The following is a 23,751-nucleotide window of genomic DNA, read 5'->3' as shown; positions in this document are numbered from 1 at the left end:
TTATATAGTGCTAAGAATAGTCATATAATTGGTGTTAAACATTTGTAGATCTTCTTTGAAAGTCTGATGCATCAAGCACTTTCGCACTTATTATTTATTCTTTTATTTATTTTATTATGTACGTGCGCTTAATGCCTTCGAAATCATCATTGTCGATATGTATTGATGTACTAGGATTAAATCATAGCATATATTGTGCATCAAATTTCACACTAATTTAAGTACAAAGTAACTGTATCATCATTATATAATACTTCCTTAAAAATTTTTATTCTCAGATACTAAACTATTGAAAATGTGATTACACATTTGCGTTTATCAATTGCGTTAAATCATAATGTTGTCAATATAATACGTAACGAGTGATTCTAGAGTTTATTTCCCTGCTTTATTGTACTTATATGTATATGTAGGTCAAATATTGGCGCTTCTCATCGTTATATTTTTAGTAAAGTAAATGAACAATATCTCTATTTGAAATTCCATGATATTTTAACTCTGTTTCACTCGTTTCTTTAAAGAAAAGGAATAAAGGATTGATAAGTTTTCTAACTGATTTCTTTTGTTGTAATATCACATCAACGCATGTAGCGGATCGCGTCGCAGTGCATCTCGGTCTCATCGCAAGAGGAATAAATTGCCAAAACTACAGAATCCTTTAGTGTAATCAAAAGCACATGCATTTCAGCATGTGTTCAAGTATTAAGAGTTTTCAAATAAATTGTTCTATTAGTAAAGTACAAAAATACAAGTAAACTAGTAAGTGTTGAAATTATAGCAACGGACAAGTGTTTTTATACATTTGAAAATACAAGAATACCATAAGAATGTTCAAAAGCTTTACATGTATATATGTGTGTATATATAAGCATCTTATAGTATCGCGATTATAAAAAAACTGTAAAAATATACTTTATTCTGTCATAACGGTCTAATTTATTGTTAAGCATGGTAAATATCTTTATGTCGTTTTTCAGCAATCATTTTAATACATACATAGAAATAAAGAATAAATATATGTACATACATATACCTATGGAGTATAACAAATTAAATATTTAGTAATAAAGGATATTCAAAAGCTGCTCGAGTAGACTACCTTAATTTCTTTCGTTTAATGTAAATAGTATATGCGTTTTTTTACATAATTGATATATATTTTTTGATAGCTTTAATTGAACTTAGGCCACTTTTAAAATAAACGGTTTATATAATATAAAAATATATGTATAGGCTTTTCTATAGTACAGTCATTATAATTAAGTTATTTATTAAAAATCTCAGATTTATTTACTGCTATTGTTGCATTTGCTATTACTTTAATTATATTACAGATATAGTGCTTTAGATGTATGTCGCATTTACTGAATTTCTTTAAATGTTTTAAGAAATAAATAAAGCATATTCAACCCTTTTGATATAACACTAAGCAAAATTCAATTTTCGCGCCATTAGTTCTTATCAAAAATATGTTCAAAAAGTTCCATTCCATGTCGGTGACATAAAGCCGCCAAAGCCGGTCAACCGTCAGATTTACATGTGTTATTGAGGAGAGCGAAATCTTGTAGAAAAGTATTAGTTCAATAATGTTCTTTTATTATCTCCGAGGACTGAAGACATGTGTTTGATACACAATTTGTGAGGTTTGTCTCAATTCTAGTTTTAATTTTGATGTGTACATTTTTTACACATATATCCATAGTAGTAAATCAAGTCAAGAATATCGGCACAGTGCTGAATATCTGTGATACGGTTTTAGATCTATGTGTGCATGTACAATTCATATGTAACAAATGTAGCGTATACGGCATACATTTCGAACTGAACAAAGAATAATATTGGTTGGTGTTGATTGAAGGCAATTTTTGTGAAGGCTTTTCTTATGTACGTATTATTGCATTACATTTAAACGAATGAATAGTTGTACATTTTTATTCGCGAAATTGCAAGATGGTTATCTGATATCCTTTACTGGTACCTTTTACTGGTACCTTAGACCATACATACAATATATAAATAAATGTATTTATATCGATACTTGTTAAAATAATATACAAATAAGAAGTAATGCAGTTAGAAAGGAATATGTTGGAATGTAAAGAACTGTTCGTATGATCTTCCGGTCTCATTATTCGATCAGTCACGGCCAACATGGCCCACTTTTGATTAACGGTTAGGGTTAAATAAAAATGCACATTCAACTTATCTAGCAAATAATTATTGTTTTAGATTGCAAGTTATCTATGTAGTCGATTAGAAGAAGATACATGCCAGACACAATGAGTATACAGCAGAACAAAGAGTTGATTTTTTTTGTGACCCATGTTGAAGCAGAGGACACATACCTCAAGATCTGGGGTCAGGTTGATAAAAACTCAGCAACATGCGTGGAACGCATGATTTTACCTTTGATTGAACATTTCACCAGAAGTCAAGGCTGCATCGGACCTGGAGCAGCTAATTTATCTGTGAATGCACTTTGTTGTGCTAGATATCACAATGAGGGCTATTACCGAGCAAAAATTCTTAATGTTTGTCCTGACGGGATGATAGTTTTGCAATTTATTGACTATGGTAATATCGAAGTATTACCACCTCAAGAGGTACATTTGCTTGAAAATATACCTGATTCTGAGTCTTTGCAATCATTTCCGCCTGTGGCATTTGATTTTGTCTTAATGAATGTATTACCTGTAAATGGTGTTTGGGAGAACAAAATAGTTGAGTCAATTAAGAAGACCCTTTGGTACAATGAGTATACAATTTTAATTCATTGTACAAACAGTACTCATCGCTTCATCAAACTCTGGTATAACAATGAAGACTTCAGCGAATTTTTGATCAACAGAAATTTAGCACTGAAAGCAACATATGCAGAGATGCTTAGGTACCTATTTTATATTACATTATTTCACAGTTTTTAGTTATTCAATATTAATGTATTTAATATTAATTTCTATATTCTTGATATTTTATAAATGAATAATTTATAATTTCATAACTTATCAAAAAATCGTAACATTAATTTTTAAAAATAATATATAAAGAGCTCAGTAATGATATGAAGTATATTCTATTATCATAATAAATACAGTTTTTTAATTTAATTCCAAAATAATATAAACAACCTTGTTTCGAGAAAACGTGACAAACATTATTTTTATGAAAAATTGTCATGCACATTTGCAGGTCAAAAGGTGTGCGGCATCCTCAAATGCAACTTTATCAAATTCCAAACAAGCGAGTTATTACTAATACATATGCTGCAATGGCACCTATGCAGCATATGAATCCTCTACGCAGCAGTGAAAGTGAAATTTGTGGATTCCAGCAAAATACTCCCGTATGTTGTGCAGCACAGCAACAACATATGTTTGAGAACCCCGTTCCAGAAGCTCTTGTGTTTAAGTCTCGAGTACTGGACGTTGGATCGAAACATGAAGTATACGTTTCATTCGTAGAAGATGGCCCACATAAGTTTTCCATACAGCTACAGAACACTTCTCACATACTGAGCGCACTTATGAAAGACATTAACAGCCATCCATTGCAGCCGTTACAAGAACCACCTTTACCTGGATCAGTGTGTTTGGGCCGTTATACGTTAGACGGTGTACTTTGTAGAGCTGTTGTAATGTCTGTCATGGAAAATAAGTGTAAACTCTACTACGTCGATTTTGGTCATACTGAAGTTTTGCCATATACGGATATTTTCCAATTACCACCTCATTTTATCAACCCTAAAGTACTTTCTATTCGATTTACACTAAGTGGTGTACACGAATTAAATGTTACGGATGATATGAAGGATTGTTTCAAGAAAATAATATCAGGAACACTACTTGTTCTTCACGTTCGACCACCTGAGGGACCACCTTTGGTTCAATATGGTGACTTGTATGATAATGGGAGAAATATAAAGGAAATTCTTAAACTAGCATTTCCGTCAACAGTTGCAATAACATCCTTAACTTCTCCAACTTTTGGATATCATGAACCTAAAAAACTATCAAAAGGCGCAGAAGAAATTGTGATCGTTTCATATGTCGAATCCTGTAGAAAGTTTTTTGTACAAGAAGAAAGCAATGTTAAGTTTCTTGAACTAGTGATGTCGAATTTAGCAGACTTCTGCGCAGCAGCACCCACTTTAAATCCATCACAGTTAAAGATTGGTCTTCCTTGTGCTGCTTTATATGATAATCAGTGGTTAGTTTTATACATATATAACAAAATAATGTGCATTAGAATACACAAGCAATTTAAATGAATTTATTTTTCTATTAACTATTACAGGTACAGAGCACAAATTCTAGCTGTAAATGCGAATAATGTAAAAGTGTTATATGTGGATTATGGTAATGAAGAAACTGTAGCTCCAATGTCTCTTCGTATGATATGCGACGCTTTAGTTAAAAAATTACCAGCTCAAGCTACGAAGTGCTCTCTGAATGGCTGGGAACTCTTGCCGTGCACTCAAGAAGTTCATAATCGATTTGAGCTATTGATTTTGGAAAAATGTTTGCGTATAAAGGTTGTAGATGTAAATCCGGAAGGCATAGTAGTTGATTTATATGAACCACAACAAAATGAAAACATTAAATCCCAAATGTTACGAATAATTGGAACTGAAACGACAATAATTAATGAACCATCAGATTATCATGTTACAGAACATCAACATTCTGTTAAAATAGCCAATATACAATCAAACCAACATAAAGTCAATCAAAGGTATTCATTTGTTCTTATATTTAAGTACATAATGGTTTAATTCCAAATAAAAGAATTTAAAAGTTCCTAATTTAAATAAATTGAGATATTATTTACTGGATCACAGGTCATATACAAAAATGCAAGTGTATTCGGTTCAACAATGGAAAAATGAAATAAATATAGAAACAACATGGTAAAGTTAATGATAAAAGAATTAACTTCAATGTTCTTTTTTGTTTCTAGAACGTTGTACATTTATTGATTTTGAAACTGGGATATGTTTCGTTATATTATATTATTTAATTAATTCCTGTGAATTATTTCTGTAATATCGTAATAATTTCATGTACACGAAAATGCAGTTTTGTTCATAAAACTTTATATTCATTTGATTTCAAATTAATTCCTCGAATTTCTAATACTATTTAAATATTTCTTTAATATGTGCTAATGGAGTATATGACACGTATTTATGTTCCAGTGATTTCTGGCAAAATAAGAATCAGTCAGATTCATGGCGTCAATCACCAAATAGTAATATACAAGAAAGAAATAAAAGTAAAAATTGGAAAAACGAATCAAATGAAGAAGTGCAGGAAAATAGGAATGAGAAAAGTAATTTTTATCGTAATGATACGCGAAGTGAAAAATTTAATAGAGATGACTATTCTAATAACAAAAGCATGAAAGATAAGTGGAATAGTCGAAACGACTATAATGGTGGGAAAGGTATTAGAGATGGGAAGAACAGATCTTTGGGATTTACACCTAAAGGGCATTCTTCTGAAAAGAGTTGGAGCGATAAAGAATCAGACACATCGTCTAAAGGTAGCGGTAAACGTGGGAGCAGTGGTAATCGCAGTGGATATTCTAGACGTGGTGGAACTTCTGGGAAAGTACAAGGTAATAAGTACAGTGACAGGGATGGTGATGGCAGTTTTAGAAGCGGAAGGACAAACGGTAAGTTTTCTAAATTCATTTATGTACCTTTAAAAACATTTACAAACGAATATTTTTAATCAACAATAGGTGACTCCTATGCGAATAACAGAGTTAAAGATAAAAAAAGCCAAGCATATAGATTAGCTCAAACTAAGGTAAAATATATTTTTACTGATACGCACTAAAAGTATTGTATTAAGTTTAGTATGTGTACATCTCCGCTGATGTAGTTCTGATCATCTGATTGTACGTAAGTTATATTTTATTTCCAGCTTAATTCTATGAATTCTTCTTCCGAAGGAGAATCATTTAATCAAAGATACAGTCCTATCAGAAAGAGAAACAAATCTCATATTCCTCGTCCTAATGTAACTATTGGAATTGTACAGAATTGCGAAATAGTCTATACAAATAATGTTTCGGATTTTTTCATACAATTAAGTCCCGATTATACTGCCTTGGACACTTTAATGGCAAACATTGCGTCAGTTTATGAAAATGGTGGAGAATTAATGAAAGAATCGGAAATATTAAATGATATGTATTGTATTGCTCAATATGCAGAAGATTTAAGATGGTATAGAGCTATAATTAAATCTGTGGAAGGAAACAGTGCAAACGTACAATTTGTAGATTATGGAAACACAGAAAGAATAGGATTTGATAAAATTAAATCTATTCAAAAGGAATTTTTGCAACTTCCAATACAAGCGATACATTGTAAACTGTTTGGTATAAGAAATGATATTCCTGATGAAGATAGAACAAAACATTTTGAATGCGCGGTTACTGGGAAAACGTTAGAAGCTGAATTTATAACAGAAGAAAATGGTATGTTTAGTGTTTTGCTAAAGGAAGTTGTTGATGGTTATCCAACAAATGCTTTTATAAACGAAAGATTTTGTGAAAATATCGACTTATTAAAAATGAAACAAGCGGCAATATCTAAACAAACAACTACTATTAGTACGAAAACATCAAATAAACTAGACTGTGCATCTTCTGATGCTAAGTGGGCTACAATTTCACATACACCTGGAACTAAGAAGAATGTAATTATTACATGGTTTATTAATCCAAACAATTTTTATTGTCATGTACTTGATAGTGAAAATGAATTCAGAAATATGATGAACGAAATTCAAAAAATGTATGTTGGTAGAGAACCAGTGGCTTCACATATGTTAAAGGTAGTAATTTGAACAATTATTTATGCGTAGATTGCAGACACATTTAATAAACAAATTTTATACATATTTAATAAACAAATTCTCATTATTTCCAGATTGGATCTCCCGTCATAGCGTTGTTTGCTGATGATAAAGCTCTTTATCGTGCAGAAATAATTGAGTTGAATAAATTAAATGGTCATCTTGTCCAATATATCGATTTTGGAAATAGTGCTGTGGTTAATCCTAAAAAAATTTACCCAGTAGAAAAAAGATTGCTGCATCTTCCTAAACAAGCTATGCTGTGTTCCCTATTAAATATTGTTTCACAGGATGGTCTTAACTGGTCTAAAATAAATACAGAAGCAATTGATAATTGCTTCAATGCTGATAAATATGAGTGCACTTTTCACGACATAAAAGACAACAAATATTTAGTATCGTTGGTCAATAATGGGAATGATGTAGCTAATACCATAGTCGAAAAGAATCTGGCATTATTTAGTTCAGGAACTGATGTAACAAATGATGGTAGGTATCTTTTGTGGTTATTGTATGCTTCATTTTAATTAATATATAATCCGTGTATTTAAATTCAATTTCCAGGCAAAAATGCTGTAATATCGCTAATTTCGTATAATGCGGAAAGAGTCGATATAAATCTCTTAAATGGCCAGACACTTCGAGTAAATGTTTCGAGTGTTCAAACTACATCAAAATTTTATATTCAACTAGGTTCAGCTATTGAATGTGAAAGTATAATTAATACATACATGACTGACAAAAATCCTGAGGTATGTTGCATACACCTAAAGTGTTGTAAATATCTCTATTATTCAATATTAGAAAATACACTTCTTTACATATCCGTAATAAATAATACAAATGTTTCTGTTGTATCATTCTAATTCTTTAACTAACAAAAATCATAAATTATTTCTTATATTTCATTGCACGATGTATGGTATTAATAACATAATCAGTAAAATATATCTCCAAGATACTATAATACAATAACTTTCTTTCAATAAAGTAAAATGTACATATATTTATACGTTTATGATACGAATATTTAACATACCTGCCGCTCGAATTATCACTTAGAGTTGTAGTTCATAAATTGAAATTTTTTGTAAGATAATAATCAATAAATTTTGTATATTTTACGGTACTCAATACTCGGAGTGTATAATTTAATTATATTATATTAGTTGAATGATTTGAACATACGTAAAATAGGTATATTTATATTATAAAGTTTTTGTTTAAAGTAGAAAAATAGGTAATATTTTTATTTTTATTTGTGTGTTGTCTATAATTTATTATATTCATACATTTCTTGCGGACGAAGATATTAGTGTTTATGTTATATTTAACATTGCATGACTTAAATGATCATATATACTTTATGCACATTGAGTATGTCTATTAGTGATTTACATAATCTGTGATGTTTGACACTAATCAAAATGTCATTCATACATGCATATGTTAACTTGAGAACTAATGGATATCTCATCAGAAAAAATGTAATTAAAGTTCGTGAAAAATACGAATAATATAAAACTAATATCACTACAGACAATTCCAAATTGAACTTTATTTACTATTGTCTAAAAGTTTGAATGAATAATATCGGTAAGAATAAGTATGGCAATGGCAGGTGATGCAACGATTATCAACCCATGAGATATGTCTAGGCACAGGTTGTCTGGTTTATTCAAACGGAGTTTGGAGACGAGGTGTAATCAATAGCCGTTCACAGTCTACTGGCTTTGATGTAAAATTCATTGATACTGGAGCGTATGATGATATTCACTCAGATAGTGTGAGTTTTTCAAAGAAAAAAGAAAGGAGATCAGTCGCTAGATTCAATTTATAACAAGTAATGTAAAACTATGCTAGGAGTAGGAGTTACTTAATACCATACTTGCTGCATTGAATGATGTTGACGCAACATTTATGTTCGTAAATTTATAGTAGTATTAAAATGTTGAATTTCTTATGAAGATTATTAGTTTCTGAATTGTAAAACTGTAAATTAATTGCATTCTTTACGTATAAACTAGCGTTATGCAAGACACAGAATTAAATACTTATGAATAAGTGTCTCAATAATATAATTTTACTATAGTAGATAAATAGTAATATGTTATTTGCTTTTATTGAATTTTTGTTTGATGAAGTATTCGATAATTAATAATTTATACATTTAGGTGCTAGCTTTGCCAGGAGAACTCGCAATAATGCAGAATCAGGCAATTGAATGTTCTCTTCTGAACGTTGTATCTGTTCCCGAAGCAGACGTTGCATTGAAAAAACATGTTGAGGGAAAAGAAGTAATCATATACGTAGACGAAGTGGATAACAATAGGTAATTGCAATATTCACGTTTATTAGATGTTTTTTGAAAATTGCATTATTTCTCTCTTCCACTCTCATAATCTTATATATGTTTCTAATTTTGATACAGACTTATCGTAAAATTGTTTGATACAAATGGTAATGGAATAAACTTTACTGGAAATGCAACTGAACAAATATCGCCAATTTGCCCAATGCCTATTCTAAATTCAACTCATAAAGTATCAGTATCTTTCGCGGATCATTCTGCTAGCATCTGGCTACAACGGACTTCAGAACGCATATTAGATACAAATCTAGTTGAAGCACTCAATCAATATTACAATACTTCTTCAAAAGAAAAGTTAGTAGAACCGAAAGAGAATCTTGTTTGTGCTGCTAAAAGTGCAGATGGTCATTGGAATAGAGCTAAAATTCTAAAATGTGACGAAAATAGAGTTTATGTAAATTTCATTGATTATGGCAACTGTGAAGAAATTACTCCTGACATGATTGCAAGCTTGGATCCTCGTTTTTATACACCTCATCAATTAGCTATCAATGTATCTCTACCAGTGACGCTAAATGGTACCGTATCCGAACAATTAAGCATTCTACAAGATTATTTGATGAACAGAGAGCTTACTGCTGTTTTTCATAATAAAAATAAAAAATGGGTTGCGGAGCTGTTATTGAATGGAAAAAAAGTTAGCGATCAACTTCGATTACTGAATTTAAGATCAGAACAGGAGACATCTGAAACAGGAAAACCACAGATTCATAATATGAAAGTGGGCTGTACATATGACGTGATTGTCTCTCATATAGATTCGCCTAGTCAATTCTGGCTTCAACACGTCGATGATGCCACGGACCTAATGAATATGCAAGGGAGTTTTCAAGTACAAGCGTCTACGTTTACGCAAGTAAATGAAATATTAGAAGAAGGAAGTTTGTGCGCAGCTGTATATACTATAGATGATTCATGGTACAGAGCACAAGTACTTGATGCGGACGAAGATATTACAACTGTACGATTTATTGATTACGGAAACACGGATGTGATCGATAATAATTCTGGAAGTATTCGAATATTACCTGACTCGTGGAAAGAAACCAGCGTACATTCGATCAAATGCAGATTAGACATTATCCCAGTAGACTCGGAAGACTGGAATACTGCAGTTTGTGAGAAATTTGAAAACTTAATAACATCTGCTGAATCTATACAAGCTTTTGTGATAGCAAATAGCGTTCCAAAACGAGTAGATTTATTGATAAACGACAAAAGCGTTAGCGAAATGTTAGTTGAAGAGCATCTTGCTGTCAAAATTCACGCTGAAGAAGAGTTGATAGACGAAATAGTTGATCTCGAGCTGGACCCTCATTCTGCTTTCGTAAGTCACCTTAACTCTCTTAATGAGTTTTGGATACAGGAGGAAAAATCTGTCGGCGACTTGGAAGTTATGAGTGACAGATTTATTGTAGCACATATGTTTCCTAAAGTCGAGGAGATTAAAGAAAATTTATTATGCGTTGCTAAATATCCGGAGGATAATTGTTGGTATAGGGCGCGCGTTATATCACATACTGATAATGCTACGCGAGTTATATATATTGATTATGGAAACTCCGCTACTTCAACCGAGATACGCGCTATACCCGCAGATGTTGCTGATATTCCTCCCCTATCAAGAAAATGTCGCTTGGTTATGCCAGAAGGAGTCACTGAGTGGTCCGAGAGAGCTTATAAGGAATTTGTATCATTAGCAGCCGACGGAGCAACTATATTTTTGTTAGAAGTATTAAAGGAAGATGACACATCGTTGGTAAAATTAACATTAGACGGTAAAAATGTAACGGAAATGCTTGCAAACTTCTGTGAATTTTATCCAGCAACCATAGAGGAACGATTACCTCCCTTGGGCGAAGAGAATGTCCCAAATGTATACATTAGCCGTTTAAATTCACCTGATGACTTTTGGATTCAAACTGAAAGTAATATCACAGATTTGAACGTGATGTCAGATAGATTACAAGCGGCGCCTACTTTCCTCCCGTTAAATGCGCCTGAAATTGGGACTATTTGCGCTGCGATCTTTCTGGAAGATGGTATGTGGTATAGAGCTAAAATCATCTCGCAGTCGGAAGACGCTACTCAAGTGTTGTACATAGATTATGGTAATATAGCAATTACAAACGAAATACGTATGTTGCCCGTAGATATTATAAGTATTTCTCCTCTGGCAAAACATTGCGCTTTGAAAATGCCAGATATTGTAGATGATTGGCCTTCGGAGGCTTGTAAGAAATTCGAAGAACTTGCCGCAGGTGGTGAAACGGTATTCGAATTCGAAATTCTTGACAATAGCAATGATCCCGCTTATGTTAAATTAATATATAATGGCAGAAATGTTATCGATATTTTAATACCAACGGCTGAAACTGTGTCTCAAGACAGAATAGAAGTAACTTCGTACGAAAATAAAAATGTGAGTGAGGAATCAGAAAAAACAGATGATATTGATGAAACAAGAAGCAATGTTAATGAAGAATACAATGCAGATGTAAGTGCGTCAGAAAATGAAAGTCCAAAGCAAAAAATAAAAGAAGGTGCAGGCGATGCATCTCCGTATGGTAGCTTTGCTGTAGAACTTACTGTAGATGAAATAGTTCAAAGTATGAAGAAAGATGAAGGACAAGAAGATGAGGAGACGATAAAGGATCATAGCGACACTACTGCATCTCACGAGAAAGACGACATCGACAAAGTAGGGGAAGATGTAAAGACACAAAATGATGTTCATAAAAATGAACATAATTTAGAATGTACTGAAATTAATGTACAGAGTAGCAAAGAACATGTTGATAGCAAAACTGTAAACGAAGAAGCTCCATCAAAAACATCACAAACAGAAAAAGTAATATTGAACTCGAAAATAGAAATATATAACAATCAAGAGGATATATGTGAACCAAATATAACTACACAATCGGAAACTTCCGAAGAAAACGATATGTTGGAAACAACTACAGATGAACAGCGTATGGAAGTACCAGAACAGATTTCCACAGATTCGCAGAAGGTGACTAATATTTTAAGCTTTAATAATGAAGACAAATATGATGTTGAAAGTCACTTACAAGACACTGATGAATTAAATGCGAGCATAACGGAGTCTAATGTTAAGGACATAGAGGAGAAGGTCTCCTCACATTTACAATTATCAGAAATAGAAACTGCAAAATGTAGTGACAAACAAGATTCTGAGGATATTAAACAACAAAGTAATATTGAGGAAAATGTTAGCAGTATATATTTTGAGCATCACACTGACACCAAGAATATCGAAGTATTTTTGGAAAAAGGACCTGCAGAGAGAACAGATACAGAATGTGAGATTAGTGATGAAGGAGATTCAGAAAAAAATAAATCCCAAAGTACCATTGAAAAGAATCTTCCCAGTGCGGATTCTGAACATCACTCTGATTCGACGGATATAGGAGTATCTACGGATAAAATGTCTGCCGACATAGCAAGTGAAGAATGCAAGATTAGTGATGAAAGTGATTCAGAAAAAAATAAATCCCAAAGTACCATTGAAAAGAATCTTCTCAGTGCGTATTTTGAACATCACTCAGTTTCCACAAATATAAAGAAAGTGTCGACAGAGAAAACAACTGAAGAATGTAAGATTAATGATAAACAAGATTCTGAAGATAGCAAACCACAAAGTACTCTTGAAGAAAATATTCACAGTATAGATACTGAACATTGTTCTGATATTGCGGATATAAAAAATGTATCCATGGCAAATGTACCTATAGATATATCTAGTGCAGAATGTAAGATTAGTGAGAAAAATGATTCTGAAGATAGTAAATCAAAAAGTAGTACTGAAAAAAGTATTAGTAATACAGATTCACAACCATCTAATACAAAAGATCTGAAAGAAAGGATGTGTTTAGACATAGATTCTGCAACCATAGTAGAAGAAGAAAGTAACATTGTTGACGAACAAAATTCTGAAGACAGTAGTGAAGAAAATATTAACACTTTAAGTTCACAAGTTTATTCTGACGTAAAGGATACAACCGATCAGACATCAGTGAATTTACAATCTACAGAAAACAACAAACGTTAGAATATTAAAGACAAGAATATTGAAGAGTGTAAGTATAATAGCGAAAAATGTCTGTATAATAGATTCTAAAGATTTAATTCTACACAGAGAGTACGATTTGTCTGCGAGCGCCTTTGGATTTCTATCTACATGGGAACATCGATCAATAAATGTAGAATTATTAATGTGCAAGATGAAAGTGCTGAAACAAGAATTTGTGGACACATTAATAAAAGTCATGAAGAAATTCTTTACATCAGAGTACATCAGAGTGCATCAGAGAATATGCAAAGACTGACTTTGTATTTCAGCGTAACGCTTGACTCATAATGGAATCGCAAATAGCGGACCTTTTGTTATTTTTTCAACTAGACCTGTTTTGAATTTATGAAAATTTTATTACATTTACGTTATTTGAGAAAACGTGATTACTATTACGAATGCACAGAATTTGAGATTACTGTGCTCTTATTTATACTAGAGAACATTCCCAAATGCGTATTGCAGCTTTAAATGTAAAGAGACAAAAGTAACACATTTTCATTTTTCAGTCTTCTGTTTAGTATGTAAGTGAAGATAATAGTCTACATTATTTGATTATGTACTACATATTAAACAAATCCTTTTAACATTAACATAAAACAAAGTATAACAACATTAATTAACTATTTTCCTGGTGCTTTGCCAAAGAATAATAATGATTGTGCTTCGTATATAATAATTCAACACTGTTCTGTTTCTATATGGAGTACCTCAGTATCTCATATGGATATTATAAGACACATATGATCATTCGAAAAATTAAACATAAATTTGATATAATATATGAAAATAATATAAATTTACATGTTTGACAGTATTATTAACTCTTAATAATAAAAATACATATATTTTTTTAATATTTTCGTTATTTTTCTTACAAATCTTTCAAATTTTACGTTGATAAGGTAAATTTTTTTAATCACTAATTACTGATAAGCTTTAATGAAAATTTAAGCTTTAAAATAACGTCACGTGAAATTACAATTTATTTTCAAATGTTACATTTTTCTATCGAAATTCATGAAATTTCAGTCTATACATTTATAATTAAGAATAAAGCATACAACTAGTAGTAGAAATATATGATTACTATAGTACTAATTGTAAGATGAAAATGTAAAATGTTACAATTCAACTTCATAGAATTATATCAAATTTATAACAAAAGATAACATTTAAAATGTTAGTTCTTCCTTATGTACACTTAGTTTTTTAACTTTGTAGAATTATTGTAATCATTTTTATTATTATGAAAAAAGAATCCATTAATTGTCAAAGTGTTCACCATTTTCTAGTAATGATATCCTACTATTCATATAAATAAACTAAGAGAATTATGAAAATATAATTTTTGCAGAGTAATTTCTATCATATTATAAATACTATATGTTAATACGTAGTTATCATAAATATGAATTCATTATTTTACGTACTAGTAATATATCGATAAAGTACGCTTTTTTGCTTCTGTTTTAATCTTAATGATAACATTAAATTGAGTTCAAGATGATACTGCTGATATATTTTATAATTGACGTATATATTACATACATGTAGTATTATCGAATTGTCTTTTCGCATAGTAATATGCATAATTCACGTCATGATCTAATTATGAATTTTTTTACTACGTTGCGAACACTGAAGATATTTAAAATTGCTACAAATTATTGTGGTATTCAAATCATAAATAAATAAGAGCTTAAAGTGTACATACTCTTCAGTACTAAAAAATTATTGTTGATAGGCAGTCGTTCGTTTCTATTTGTTTAATCATATACGAATTCGTTTATAAAATTGATATCCGTTCGTTGAATGCTAATATAAATTATGATCCCATAAAAATAGTACGTAATATTTGTGAATGACGTTAATAATAAACAAATACATGCGTAGTTAGAACAGATGAAGTACTAAAAAGAGACTTATCGGTAAAAAGAAAAAATTTAAATGTACTCAATAAAATCGAAATTAAAATTGGTAACATATCTGTTCAATTAAATAATTAATTATGCGTAATAAGATGTTAAAAGTTGTAAAGAAACACTACTATAAATACTAGTTTCATTTATCTTTTATTTCGTATGATTATAACCATATTTGTGATTTCAATTTATATATACATTATACATACATTCACAGTCTAATAAACATGAGATTATTGTGTAAACATTTCTATTATAACAATAAAATATATTTTCTAGTATAAATCTAAGAACGTTTATCATTCTACGTAGAAAATGACACATCCCTTTAAATGTGAGACATTTCTGTTATGTATAAACTTCTTCTTTTTTGTACTCATTGTCGGTTCTCTTTATGTTAATGAGGTTTCGAATCATCTCCATGTAGATCTTTTTCCGCCATTTCTTTTTCCTCATCGGTTGTGTCTACTTTAACGATACTTTTCATCTTCTTTAATTTTTGATGTCGTCTTCTTGCTGTTTAAAGAAACTTATTTACCTTAGTATATTAAAATCTCTGAAGTATTATTTAATATCGATTTATGATTTAGTTTATATCAGCGAAGTTAATCCTTCAATTAGAAATACATGGGTATATCAGATCAGCCATAAATAATGTAAATATTAAATTAAAAAAAATTAAAAATAAAATATAAGAACAGCTGTTCAAAACATCAGATGTTGATAGGTATCTAAAGAATCAAAAAGATAATTATACAAATGATTCACTTTTACAAGCTAACTACCTTATTTGATATTTTGTAAATCAAAAGGTATTTGAATTACTCATGGAGTGACCTAATGGAAGGAATATCTTTAATTGTTTTGGAACATCCTATCATTCTTTCATACATCACATATATATATGTACCCCTTTTTTTAGCAATTTTAATATTCTTCTCCATCTCAGCATTATATTTTTGCTGTTTATCTTTCTTTATGATGTCGAGAGCGACTTCTATCTCCTCTTCCAAATAGTACCGAAGAGGACCTCTGCATCGTTTGCATTTCATTTGCTCGCCCGTGGGTTTAACGATTTTACCTCTGCGATGACCGAATCGCATAGGTCCTATTACTCCACGAGATTGATTACCTCGTAATCCACCTCTTTGGCCAACTCGTATTCCACTTCGCATACCGAGTCTAAGCACACTTCTTCTCCTTTGGGTACCTCTTTTGGTCGAGGGTAGGACGTCGTCTTCTTCTTGAATGCGAATCTTGACATCAGGTCCTTCTCCCGTTGGACCACTGAGTGGAAAAGGTGGCGCAGACGCGTGTTTTAACGGTAGAGATTTTGGACCATACTTCTTGATATCGCAGCAAAATCCAAACGGTTTAAAATCTAAACGATCGTACGAGGTACCGACATTAAGTTGCTGACGTAAGCGTTTCATGTTGTGCTTATGTCTGATATACTTTGAATTTAGATAGAGTTTCAACGAAAGGAACTTTAATGTTGAGGTACTACGTGAAATAGGTTTGAAAAATTTGACAGGAGACTGATTAGAAGAACTCTTGTTCAGTATATTTTAAAAATACGAAAACGATTTTCCCGCTACTGTACTTATTGCAGACTTGATTGGCTCAATCGTCTCAAAGTCTCAATAATGTAAAACACACACAATCGTGAATAGCCAGGTAAGGTAAGTAAGTAGGTTAGGTATTAGGTAGGTGTCTTACACACAAGTAAAAATGTACATATATAATATGAGTGTGTATGTATTATATACATGTTGAGAGACAGTTTGATATTTGTTAAATAGAAAACTAAATAGTGAAGAAGATTGGAAATTATAAAATAATGTGTGTCAGTTTTGAAATGTTTTTCATAAAATTATGAATTCCTCGACTTTATCGTCTGGAACTTTAAGTCACTCGTCCGGACAGAGAACACCGGAATCCCAAGATTCAGAATTAACCTCTGTCGGCAATCAAACTTCAAAGATTCTGAACCAAATCAAATCCGAGTTACAGGATCAAAAGCAACAGGAACGACTACTTCGAGAGCTACATTTGAAACGTGTTCAATCATTAAAGAAAGAATTAGATTACATTAAAGCAACAGAGTGGAGATACCAGCCGATGGATTGGTAAATCATTTCTTCATTAAATTTGAAAATTTATAAATAACTCTTTTATATATTTAATAATATGTATACTAATAATAATAATGATAATATATGTTTTATAGGTATATGGATAGAAACAATAGGAATTAATTATGTTGTCATTTATATATAATGTTATGAAAAGTATTACACAGCAAAAATCAATTATTGAAAATGACGCAGATGAAATAAATAATGCTATAGCAAGAATCGAAAATGCTTCCAAAAAAGAAATACAAACAAATGAATATTTTGATAAGAACACCAGTTTTAATACAGGGAATATCACTTTCATTGCCACAGATTATGTTTTGGTTGATAATATTTTTTTTTGTGATAAAGCACAGATAGCAATAAATGATTTCGAAGTAGGGGATAGAGTTTTATATTCAGCTTCAGTAGATAATGATAAACAAAAGCACAAAATAAAAATTATTTCCAAGATAGATGGATCATGCGATAATGGAGTATTAAATTCCCAAACAAATATTGCTGAATCACAATCACTAACAAAATGCATAATTGGATACGTTACAGAGCGTGATAATCGATTGTTAACTATACAACCAAATGACATTGTTGTAAACTTAGACAAAGTACAAATCGAATTTATTCCTGTAATTGGTGATTGGTTAACATTAGAGTCACAGGTAGAGATTAATGAAAGTTCCTATGATTTGAATGAAGAAATTTTGGAGATACAAAGGGTTCAACCTTTAAGGTCTATGTTAAATGTCGGTACCATATCTAGTTTTGATCCAATTAAAGCATTTGGTGTCATTGATAAAGTTATTGTGTTTAATAAAACGATATGTGATCCTGGATATATTCCCTGCGTTGGGGATCAAGTAGTTAGTGACAGCATTGAGAGTGATCAAGGAATGTATAAATGGAGATCACTAACAGTAGCTCCATTATTTAAGGCAAGTTTTGCATTTTAAACAAAAAATTCAAGATTGAAATAGAATGAAACTTATCTTTTACAGGTGTCTAAAATATCACCATTAAGCGATGTTTTTTCAACATACAACGAGAAGGATTTAAGCGACCTTTTGGAAAATAAGAATTCTATCATCATTACCAAGAATTTAAATATTGATTTAGAGATAGAAGAAGAAAAAAACGTAAGAGTTACGATACAAAATGTAGGTGATACTACTCATGTGTTGCTTAAAGGCTGTTTTACGACGAAGGCAGCTCAGTCTCAATTAACATTAGTTCAGCCAAGTACTGTTAATGCAGTCTCACTTGATTTGAATCCTTCTGATACATTAATTTACATATTCAAATGTACGGCAAAGTTTGTTGGTATCAGCGAAGAGTTATTTATCTTTAAGTTCAAAGAGTTTGAAATTGGAAGAATCTTTAATATTACTGTTAAACCAAAAACTACAAAGAATAAGTCGAACAGTACAATTGATGATATCAAAGTTACCAAATTTCGTGTGCCAGATTTGGATGAATCCAGTCAAGACACTTATATCCCGGGTGTTCGACTTCGTAAACCGCCGTCATTTATTAAAGTACCCAATGGACATTTTAAGATTCCTGAACATTATTGGAAACTAATATTGCAATGTATCGACGAACAAAAGTCACAAACGGATTGTGAATATGAAATAGGAAATGCTATACCCAGTTTATCGAATAGGCTGTGTTTGGAGACATACAAAGATCGTTTTCATACTTTATTATATTTAGAAGAAATAGCTGAAATACTAAATATGCAACAATATAACATAGATAGTGCGGTGATGAGACGCTGTGGAGAATATTTAGTTATGGAAGTTCCCGGTCTTGCTGAGAAACGTCCATCTCTTATTATTGGTGACAGAGCTGTAGTATCATTTATATGGGATAGTTCTCAAGGTATGCTATTAACAAATAAACATAAGGAATTTGTATAAAATGTGAACTTTTTTGTATGTGTATAGGGAAATTAAAATATGAAGGATACATCCATAAAGTTGCGAATAAGGAGATCTTTTTAAAATTCCACTACAAATTTCATGACACATATAATTACGAAGCTTGTCAAGTAACATTTAAATGTTCACGAACCTCTATACAACGTTGCCATAATGCAATTAATATGGCTGTACATCGTCTCGGACAGAACTTCTTATTTCCTACTAGTATTACTGAAAAAGAATCTCAAATAGATATTGAGAAACTTGAAACAAAAAATAAACCAATCGTGAAGCCATTAACTCATCAACGGACTGATTCAGTATCGTCAGAATCTTCTAGTAGTACGTCAAAATCTATGCCAAAACTGACAGTTGTAGAAAGATTGTTTAATGTTAAGCCTACCGAACAAGATACAGAAGTATCAGTAAAAACTGTTGCAGTGACAAAAGATGTGCCCTACGATGAATCTAGGAATGAAACAGATATTAATAAAAATGTTGCACATGAATTGAGACAAGATACAAAGGAGACGCCAACTTCTACTTGTGATACTAATTTATTGTCATACATTTCGCAAGTAAAGAAACGAAAGTTATATTGGTTTAACGAAAATCTAAATTATTATCAAAAGGAAGCTGTAAGGAATGTGTTAAAAGGCCGTGCTCGACCATTACCTTACGTAGTATTTGGGCCCCCTGGTACAGGAAAAACCAGTACCCTTTGTGAAATAATACTGCAAATCTTAACACTCATACCCGAGAGCCGATTATTAGTTGCAACACCGTCTAATAGCTCGGCAAATCTTATATCAGAAAGGCTGTTGGATAGTGGTGTACTTAGACCTGGAGATATGGTACGCATATGTTAAATTCCTATGACATATTATGTATTATGTTCGTATGACATGAACATTTTTTTTATAAATATGTCAAAAATTTAACTACTGTCGTAAAAAGTTTACATTTTAATATGTTCCTTTTGCAGGTACGACTTGTAGCTCATCACTGTTTGAATGATGATTCCATACCCAGCAAATTGTTGCCGTACTGCGCGACTGCAGAATTAGCAGACGAAAATTCTATTCAAAAAGCAAAATATAATGGAGTGGGACCAAGAATAAATTGTCCTATGAGTGTACTTGGTCGTCATAGGATTACTGTTGGTACCTGTATTGCATTAGGAATATTGAATAACATGGGTTTTCCTCATGGACATTTTTCACATATATTAGTAGACGAAGCTGGTCAAGCAACAGAACCAGAGATCATGATACCGTTAAATTTTACTCATTCTGACTACGGACAAGTAATTCTTGCAGGCGATCCATTGCAACTTGGACCAGTTGTACAAAGCAAATTAGCAAATTATTTTGGTTTAGGCGAATCATTTTTGTCTAGATTGTTACGACATTTTCATTATCAACGAGATTCTAATAGCTTTGAAACACAATATAATCCAAAACTTGTCACCAGGCTTATTTTCAATTACCGAAGTTTACCTGAAATACTTGAATTATCAAGTTCGCTATTTTATGATTCTGAACTAAAAGCACAGGTATGCTTATGTATTTCATCGTCACTTCATTTATATTATAATACTGATAAAAGACGTTTACAGGTATCTCCGAAAGAAAGTAAAGAAGCTAAACTTTTAGAAACTTTAGCTGCCGAATTACCAGAAAGAAAAGGTTCTCCGCCAGCTATAGTGTTTCATGGTGTAATTGGGGAGAATTGTAAAGATAATGATAGTCCGAGTTGGTATAATCCAGTAGAAGCAACGCAAGTATATCTTTATCTGTTGAAATTATACAAATGCGGTCTTTCACCTGATGATGTCGGAATTATAACACCTTATCAAAAACAGGTAAAAGTTGATTTTTTATCTTATATAATTTTTTCAAAACACATTTGCAACGTTCCCTCATTTTTTTGCAGGTCCTTCAAATACGAGAATTACTTATGGAATTGAACGTAGAATTACCAAAAATTAGTAGCGTTGAAGGTTTTCAGGGTCAAGAGCGTAATGTAATCATTATATCAGTTGTCCGATCCTCGGCTGGTTTGGTGAATGAAGATATTAAACATTCCCTTGGATTTGTTGCTTGCCCTCGAAGACTTAACGTTGCAATTACTCGAGCTCGTGCTTTAGTCATCATTTTAGGAAATCCTAAGCTTTTAGCCCAAGATCCGTATTGGAGAAGCGTCTTAATATATTGCATAAATCGAGATTCTTATACCGGGTGTAGTTTCGGTTACTCCGATTTAGATGATCTTGGTACGAGAACAAACAATTTTTTGACCAATGAAGAGATTAACAATTCATGATTTGAGTGAAGTATTTTTGGAAGAAATCTTTTTTATACTCATTGAAGCCTGTATTGTTCAGTAGTGAAATTATATTTTTCTGTATCTACAATATTTTATGTTCACATTTTGTATGAAAAAATAAACCATGTCGTTAAGAGCGTACATACATTAAAAAAAACTGAAAATCATCTTACATAAATTAGTGGAAATCTTTAATCCAAATTACACACCTATAATATTATCTTTATCTTATACATCATACATACTTTTGGACTTGCATTTACTTTTAATGATTTTACATACATACTTTTGGACTTGCATTTACTTTTATGATTTAATCGGTTTAGATCATCGTAGAAAAAAATCAATATTGAAGTTTCTGAAGAGACTCGAACTTACAAGCGTGAATAAAAATACTAAACTGCGTTTCCTCTTTTCACGTATTTCTTGTAACGAGATGTGGAGATACATATAAAAAAAATACAATAGTCGTTGCGTTGTAATGTATACACGTATATTTATGCAGTATTGTAACCAATATATTTTTACTCATGCAATACTTTATAACAAAAAGTTTATGAATAAAAATATATTCATTTCACGGTCTTAATTCTGGTTTCACCTTACATACGTAGAATTGAATTATTTCACTGTCGTGTATTCGGCTTACAGATTCAGTTTGAATTATCTGCCCTTTTTTGCTTTTTGATGTCACAAAACCAGATTCCAAGACGTTTAGTACTGTAAACAAGTCTTCCGTCAAAAAATAAAAAAATCACTTTACATTTAGAATACGAGAATCTAATGATGAATTCTTTTGATTCGTACGTATATGAATGAGTTGATGAATAAATAGTACCTTGCTTATATATAGGATACGATTTAATATTATAATACGATTTTTAGCATATTTTTAAAAAAGTTAATGAACACAAATGTTAGCATAATGGCTCCTTTTTTTAGTTCGTTATACAAAAGTGATATATACAGGGTGTCCCAGAAAAAGTGTTATAGCCGAAAAGGGATAATTCTGGAGGTATTTCTAAACAACAATTTCCTTTGGTAAAATGCAAAGTGAGCCATGGTTTTTGAATTATTAACGAAAAACACTGACTAATGAGAGCACGCGTAGGGTCTGCTCCCAGCCACGGATAGGTTGGCTCGGATCGTGATGCTCGGCCGTGGCATAGCGCGGGCCCTATACGCACTCTTATTGGTCAGTATTATTCGTTAATAATTCAAAAACCGTGACTCACTTTGCATTTTACCAAAGGAAATTGTTGTTCAGAAATACCTCCAGAATGATCCCTTTTCAGCTCTAACACTTTTTCTGGGACACCCTGTATAGTATAGAATGGTACAACTGTTAAAAATGTATTTAATAATAGAAAAAGCTTGTTAAAAAGTGATTTGATCGATATTTAGTTAAATTCTTTAATATAAAATATAATTTCTTGATGGAGAGAATCTTAATAATTTTGAGTTAAACTGCAAAGATGGAAAAAACTGATCTATGAAAAATGATTGTGAATGATACTGACCTCAGTTAGTTCCACATTATATTTGCAGAATCCTGATTCTTAGCTTTTAGTTTACGTTCAATTAAGTTTTCTAGCGCCTCGCTTCGAACACTTAGGGTTTCAATTTTTTCAACTAATTGTTGATACGGCGATGCAGGCTGTCCACCCATTACAACATGCCCCAACTTACTGTCTATCTTCGCGTCTAACCGTGCATTACGGATTAGATTGACAATCCAACATTCCGCTATGTCTGTTTCCATATTAAGTTTCTCTGCAAGCATTCTGTAAGGAAAGTATTTTGAAAACGTCGTTAGTTGATTAAAAATTAAAAATATAAAGTTATTTACCCAATACTTATACATTGATGTATTCTACAGAATGTCTCGAAAATCATTAAGCGAGCATTTTCTACAAATTCACTGTGTAATGCAGTTAGGAAAAAGTCACTACATAGAACTGTTTCACAGTCTTGTAGCTTTTGTCTTGCTCCATCAAAATCAAAATTCACGTATAAGTGTTCTAAAAATTCCGTAATGGGATCACGATACGTATAAGACTCCTATAAGAAATAACAATTGATTAATCTTAGAATCTATATATATATAT

At 31.6% G+C, this 23,751-nt stretch overlaps 6 protein-coding genes across 10 annotated transcripts in view; 4 read left to right on the top strand and 2 right to left on the bottom strand.

The window, feature by feature from the left end:
* Positions 1–772, top strand: part of Rnf146 (Ring finger protein 146) — a 5,917-nt gene extending 5,145 nt beyond the window's left edge. The window contains exon 5 of the mRNA XM_018033737.2: positions 592–772. Coding sequence (XP_017889226.1) covers positions 592–636 — 45 coding nt within the window. The 3' untranslated portion in view covers positions 637–772. The remainder of the gene's footprint in view (positions 1–591) is intronic.
* Positions 773–1,534: 762 nt separating this feature from the next.
* On the top strand, positions 1,535–13,540 carry LOC108630430 (maternal protein tudor). Of its 4 annotated transcripts, none has more exons than XM_026818064.1 (14): positions 1,535–1,643; positions 2,230–2,887; positions 3,190–4,206; positions 4,294–4,731; positions 4,838–4,906; positions 5,195–5,673; positions 5,743–5,810; positions 5,928–6,845; positions 6,941–7,355; positions 7,431–7,618; positions 8,488–8,652; positions 9,041–9,198; positions 9,298–13,340; positions 13,400–13,540. In XM_026818064.1, exons 2-13 carry the CDS (start codon positions 2,268–2,270, stop codon positions 13,310–13,312), a joined length of 8,550 nt encoding a protein of 2,849 aa, XP_026673865.1. In that variant the 5' UTR covers positions 1,535–1,643; positions 2,230–2,267; the 3' UTR covers positions 13,313–13,340; positions 13,400–13,540. The 4 variants fall into 4 exon arrangements, with proteins under 4 accessions (XP_026673865.1, XP_017889218.1, XP_026673866.1 ...); XM_018033729.2 differs by lacking the exon at positions 1,535–1,643 and adding an exon at positions 1,713–1,884; XM_026818065.1 differs by lacking the exons at positions 1,535–1,643; positions 4,838–4,906 and adding an exon at positions 1,713–1,884.
* Positions 13,541–15,155: 1,615 nt separating this feature from the next.
* On the bottom strand, positions 15,156–16,731 carry LOC108630434 (uncharacterized). Of its 2 annotated transcripts, none has more exons than XM_018033734.2 (2): positions 16,169–16,731; positions 15,156–15,774 (listed from the first exon to the last, which is right to left on the bottom strand). In XM_018033734.2, exons 1-2 carry the CDS (start codon positions 16,689–16,691, stop codon positions 15,656–15,658), a joined length of 642 nt encoding a protein of 213 aa, XP_017889223.1. In that variant the 5' UTR covers positions 16,692–16,731; the 3' UTR covers positions 15,156–15,655. The 2 variants fall into 2 exon arrangements, with proteins under 2 accessions (XP_017889223.1, XP_026673869.1); XM_026818068.1 differs by having other exon boundaries at positions 15,686–15,774; positions 16,044–16,731.
* Positions 16,732–17,033: 302 nt separating this feature from the next.
* LOC113463815 (uncharacterized) lies at positions 17,034–17,580 on the top strand. The gene is made up of 2 exons (XM_026818069.1): positions 17,034–17,387; positions 17,489–17,580. The coding sequence occupies exons 1-2, from the start codon at positions 17,134–17,136 to the stop codon at positions 17,514–17,516; spliced, it is 282 nt and encodes a 93-aa protein (XP_026673870.1). The 5' UTR covers positions 17,034–17,133; the 3' UTR covers positions 17,517–17,580.
* Positions 17,514–21,733, top strand: armi (probable RNA helicase armitage). Its single transcript, XM_026818067.1, has 6 exons — positions 17,514–18,328; positions 18,392–19,274; positions 19,340–20,169; positions 20,301–20,870; positions 20,934–21,179; positions 21,251–21,733. Exons 1-6 carry the CDS (start codon positions 17,519–17,521, stop codon positions 21,638–21,640), a joined length of 3,729 nt encoding a protein of 1,242 aa, XP_026673868.1. The 5' UTR covers positions 17,514–17,518; the 3' UTR covers positions 21,641–21,733.
* Positions 21,734–22,114: 381 nt separating this feature from the next.
* Positions 22,115–23,751, bottom strand: part of eIF3e (eukaryotic translation initiation factor 3 subunit E) — a 5,176-nt gene continuing 3,539 nt past the window's right edge. Inside the window, exons 7-9 of the mRNA XM_018033733.2 lie at positions 23,493–23,704; positions 23,164–23,427; positions 22,115–22,363 (exon numbers count right to left, since the gene is read on the bottom strand). Coding sequence (XP_017889222.1) covers positions 23,169–23,427; positions 23,493–23,704 — 471 coding nt within the window. The 3' untranslated portion in view covers positions 22,115–22,363; positions 23,164–23,168. The remainder of the gene's footprint in view (positions 22,364–23,163; positions 23,428–23,492; positions 23,705–23,751) is intronic.

The sequence above is a fragment of the Ceratina calcarata genome, unplaced genomic scaffold (genome assembly GCF_001652005.2).
Source record: "Ceratina calcarata isolate Rehan_Ccalc_2016 unplaced genomic scaffold, ASM165200v1 scaffold76.2, whole genome shotgun sequence".
NCBI lineage: Eukaryota > Metazoa > Arthropoda > Insecta > Hymenoptera > Apidae > Ceratina > Ceratina calcarata.
Note: the sequence above shows the minus strand (reverse complement) of the source record. Positions and strands in the feature narration are given on the sequence as shown.

What these genes read in the sequence shown, in the direction of transcription:
- LOC108630430 (XM_026818064.1), top strand. Translation starts at nt 2,268, where the DNA reads ATGCCAGACACAATGAGTATACAGCAGAACAAAGAGTTGATTTTTTTT. An exon ending in ACATATGCAGAGATGCTTAG is followed by an intron (nt 2,888 to 3,189) that starts GTACCTATTTTA and finishes GCACATTTGCAG; the next exon opens with GTCAAAAGGTGTGCGGCATC. An exon ending in ATAGATTAGCTCAAACTAAG is followed by an intron (nt 5,811 to 5,927) that starts GTAAAATATATT and finishes TTTTATTTCCAG; the next exon opens with CTTAATTCTATGAATTCTTC.
- LOC108630434 (XM_018033734.2), bottom strand. Translation starts at nt 16,691, where the DNA reads ATGAAACGCTTACGTCAGCAACTTAATGTCGGTACCTCGTACGATCGT. An exon ending in TAAAATTGCTAAAAAAAGGG is followed by an intron (nt 15,775 to 16,168) that starts GTACATATATAT and finishes TTCTTTAAACAG; the next exon opens with CAAGAAGACGACATCAAAAA.
- LOC113463815 (XM_026818069.1), top strand. Translation starts at nt 17,134, where the DNA reads ATGAATTCCTCGACTTTATCGTCTGGAACTTTAAGTCACTCGTCCGGA. An exon ending in AGATACCAGCCGATGGATTG is followed by an intron (nt 17,388 to 17,488) that starts GTAAATCATTTC and finishes TATGTTTTATAG; the next exon opens with GTATATGGATAGAAACAATA.
- armi (XM_026818067.1), top strand. Translation starts at nt 17,519, where the DNA reads ATGTTGTCATTTATATATAATGTTATGAAAAGTATTACACAGCAAAAA. An exon ending in CAGTAGCTCCATTATTTAAG is followed by an intron (nt 18,329 to 18,391) that starts GCAAGTTTTGCA and finishes TATCTTTTACAG; the next exon opens with GTGTCTAAAATATCACCATT. An exon ending in TACTTAGACCTGGAGATATG is followed by an intron (nt 20,170 to 20,300) that starts GTACGCATATGT and finishes TTCCTTTTGCAG; the next exon opens with GTACGACTTGTAGCTCATCA.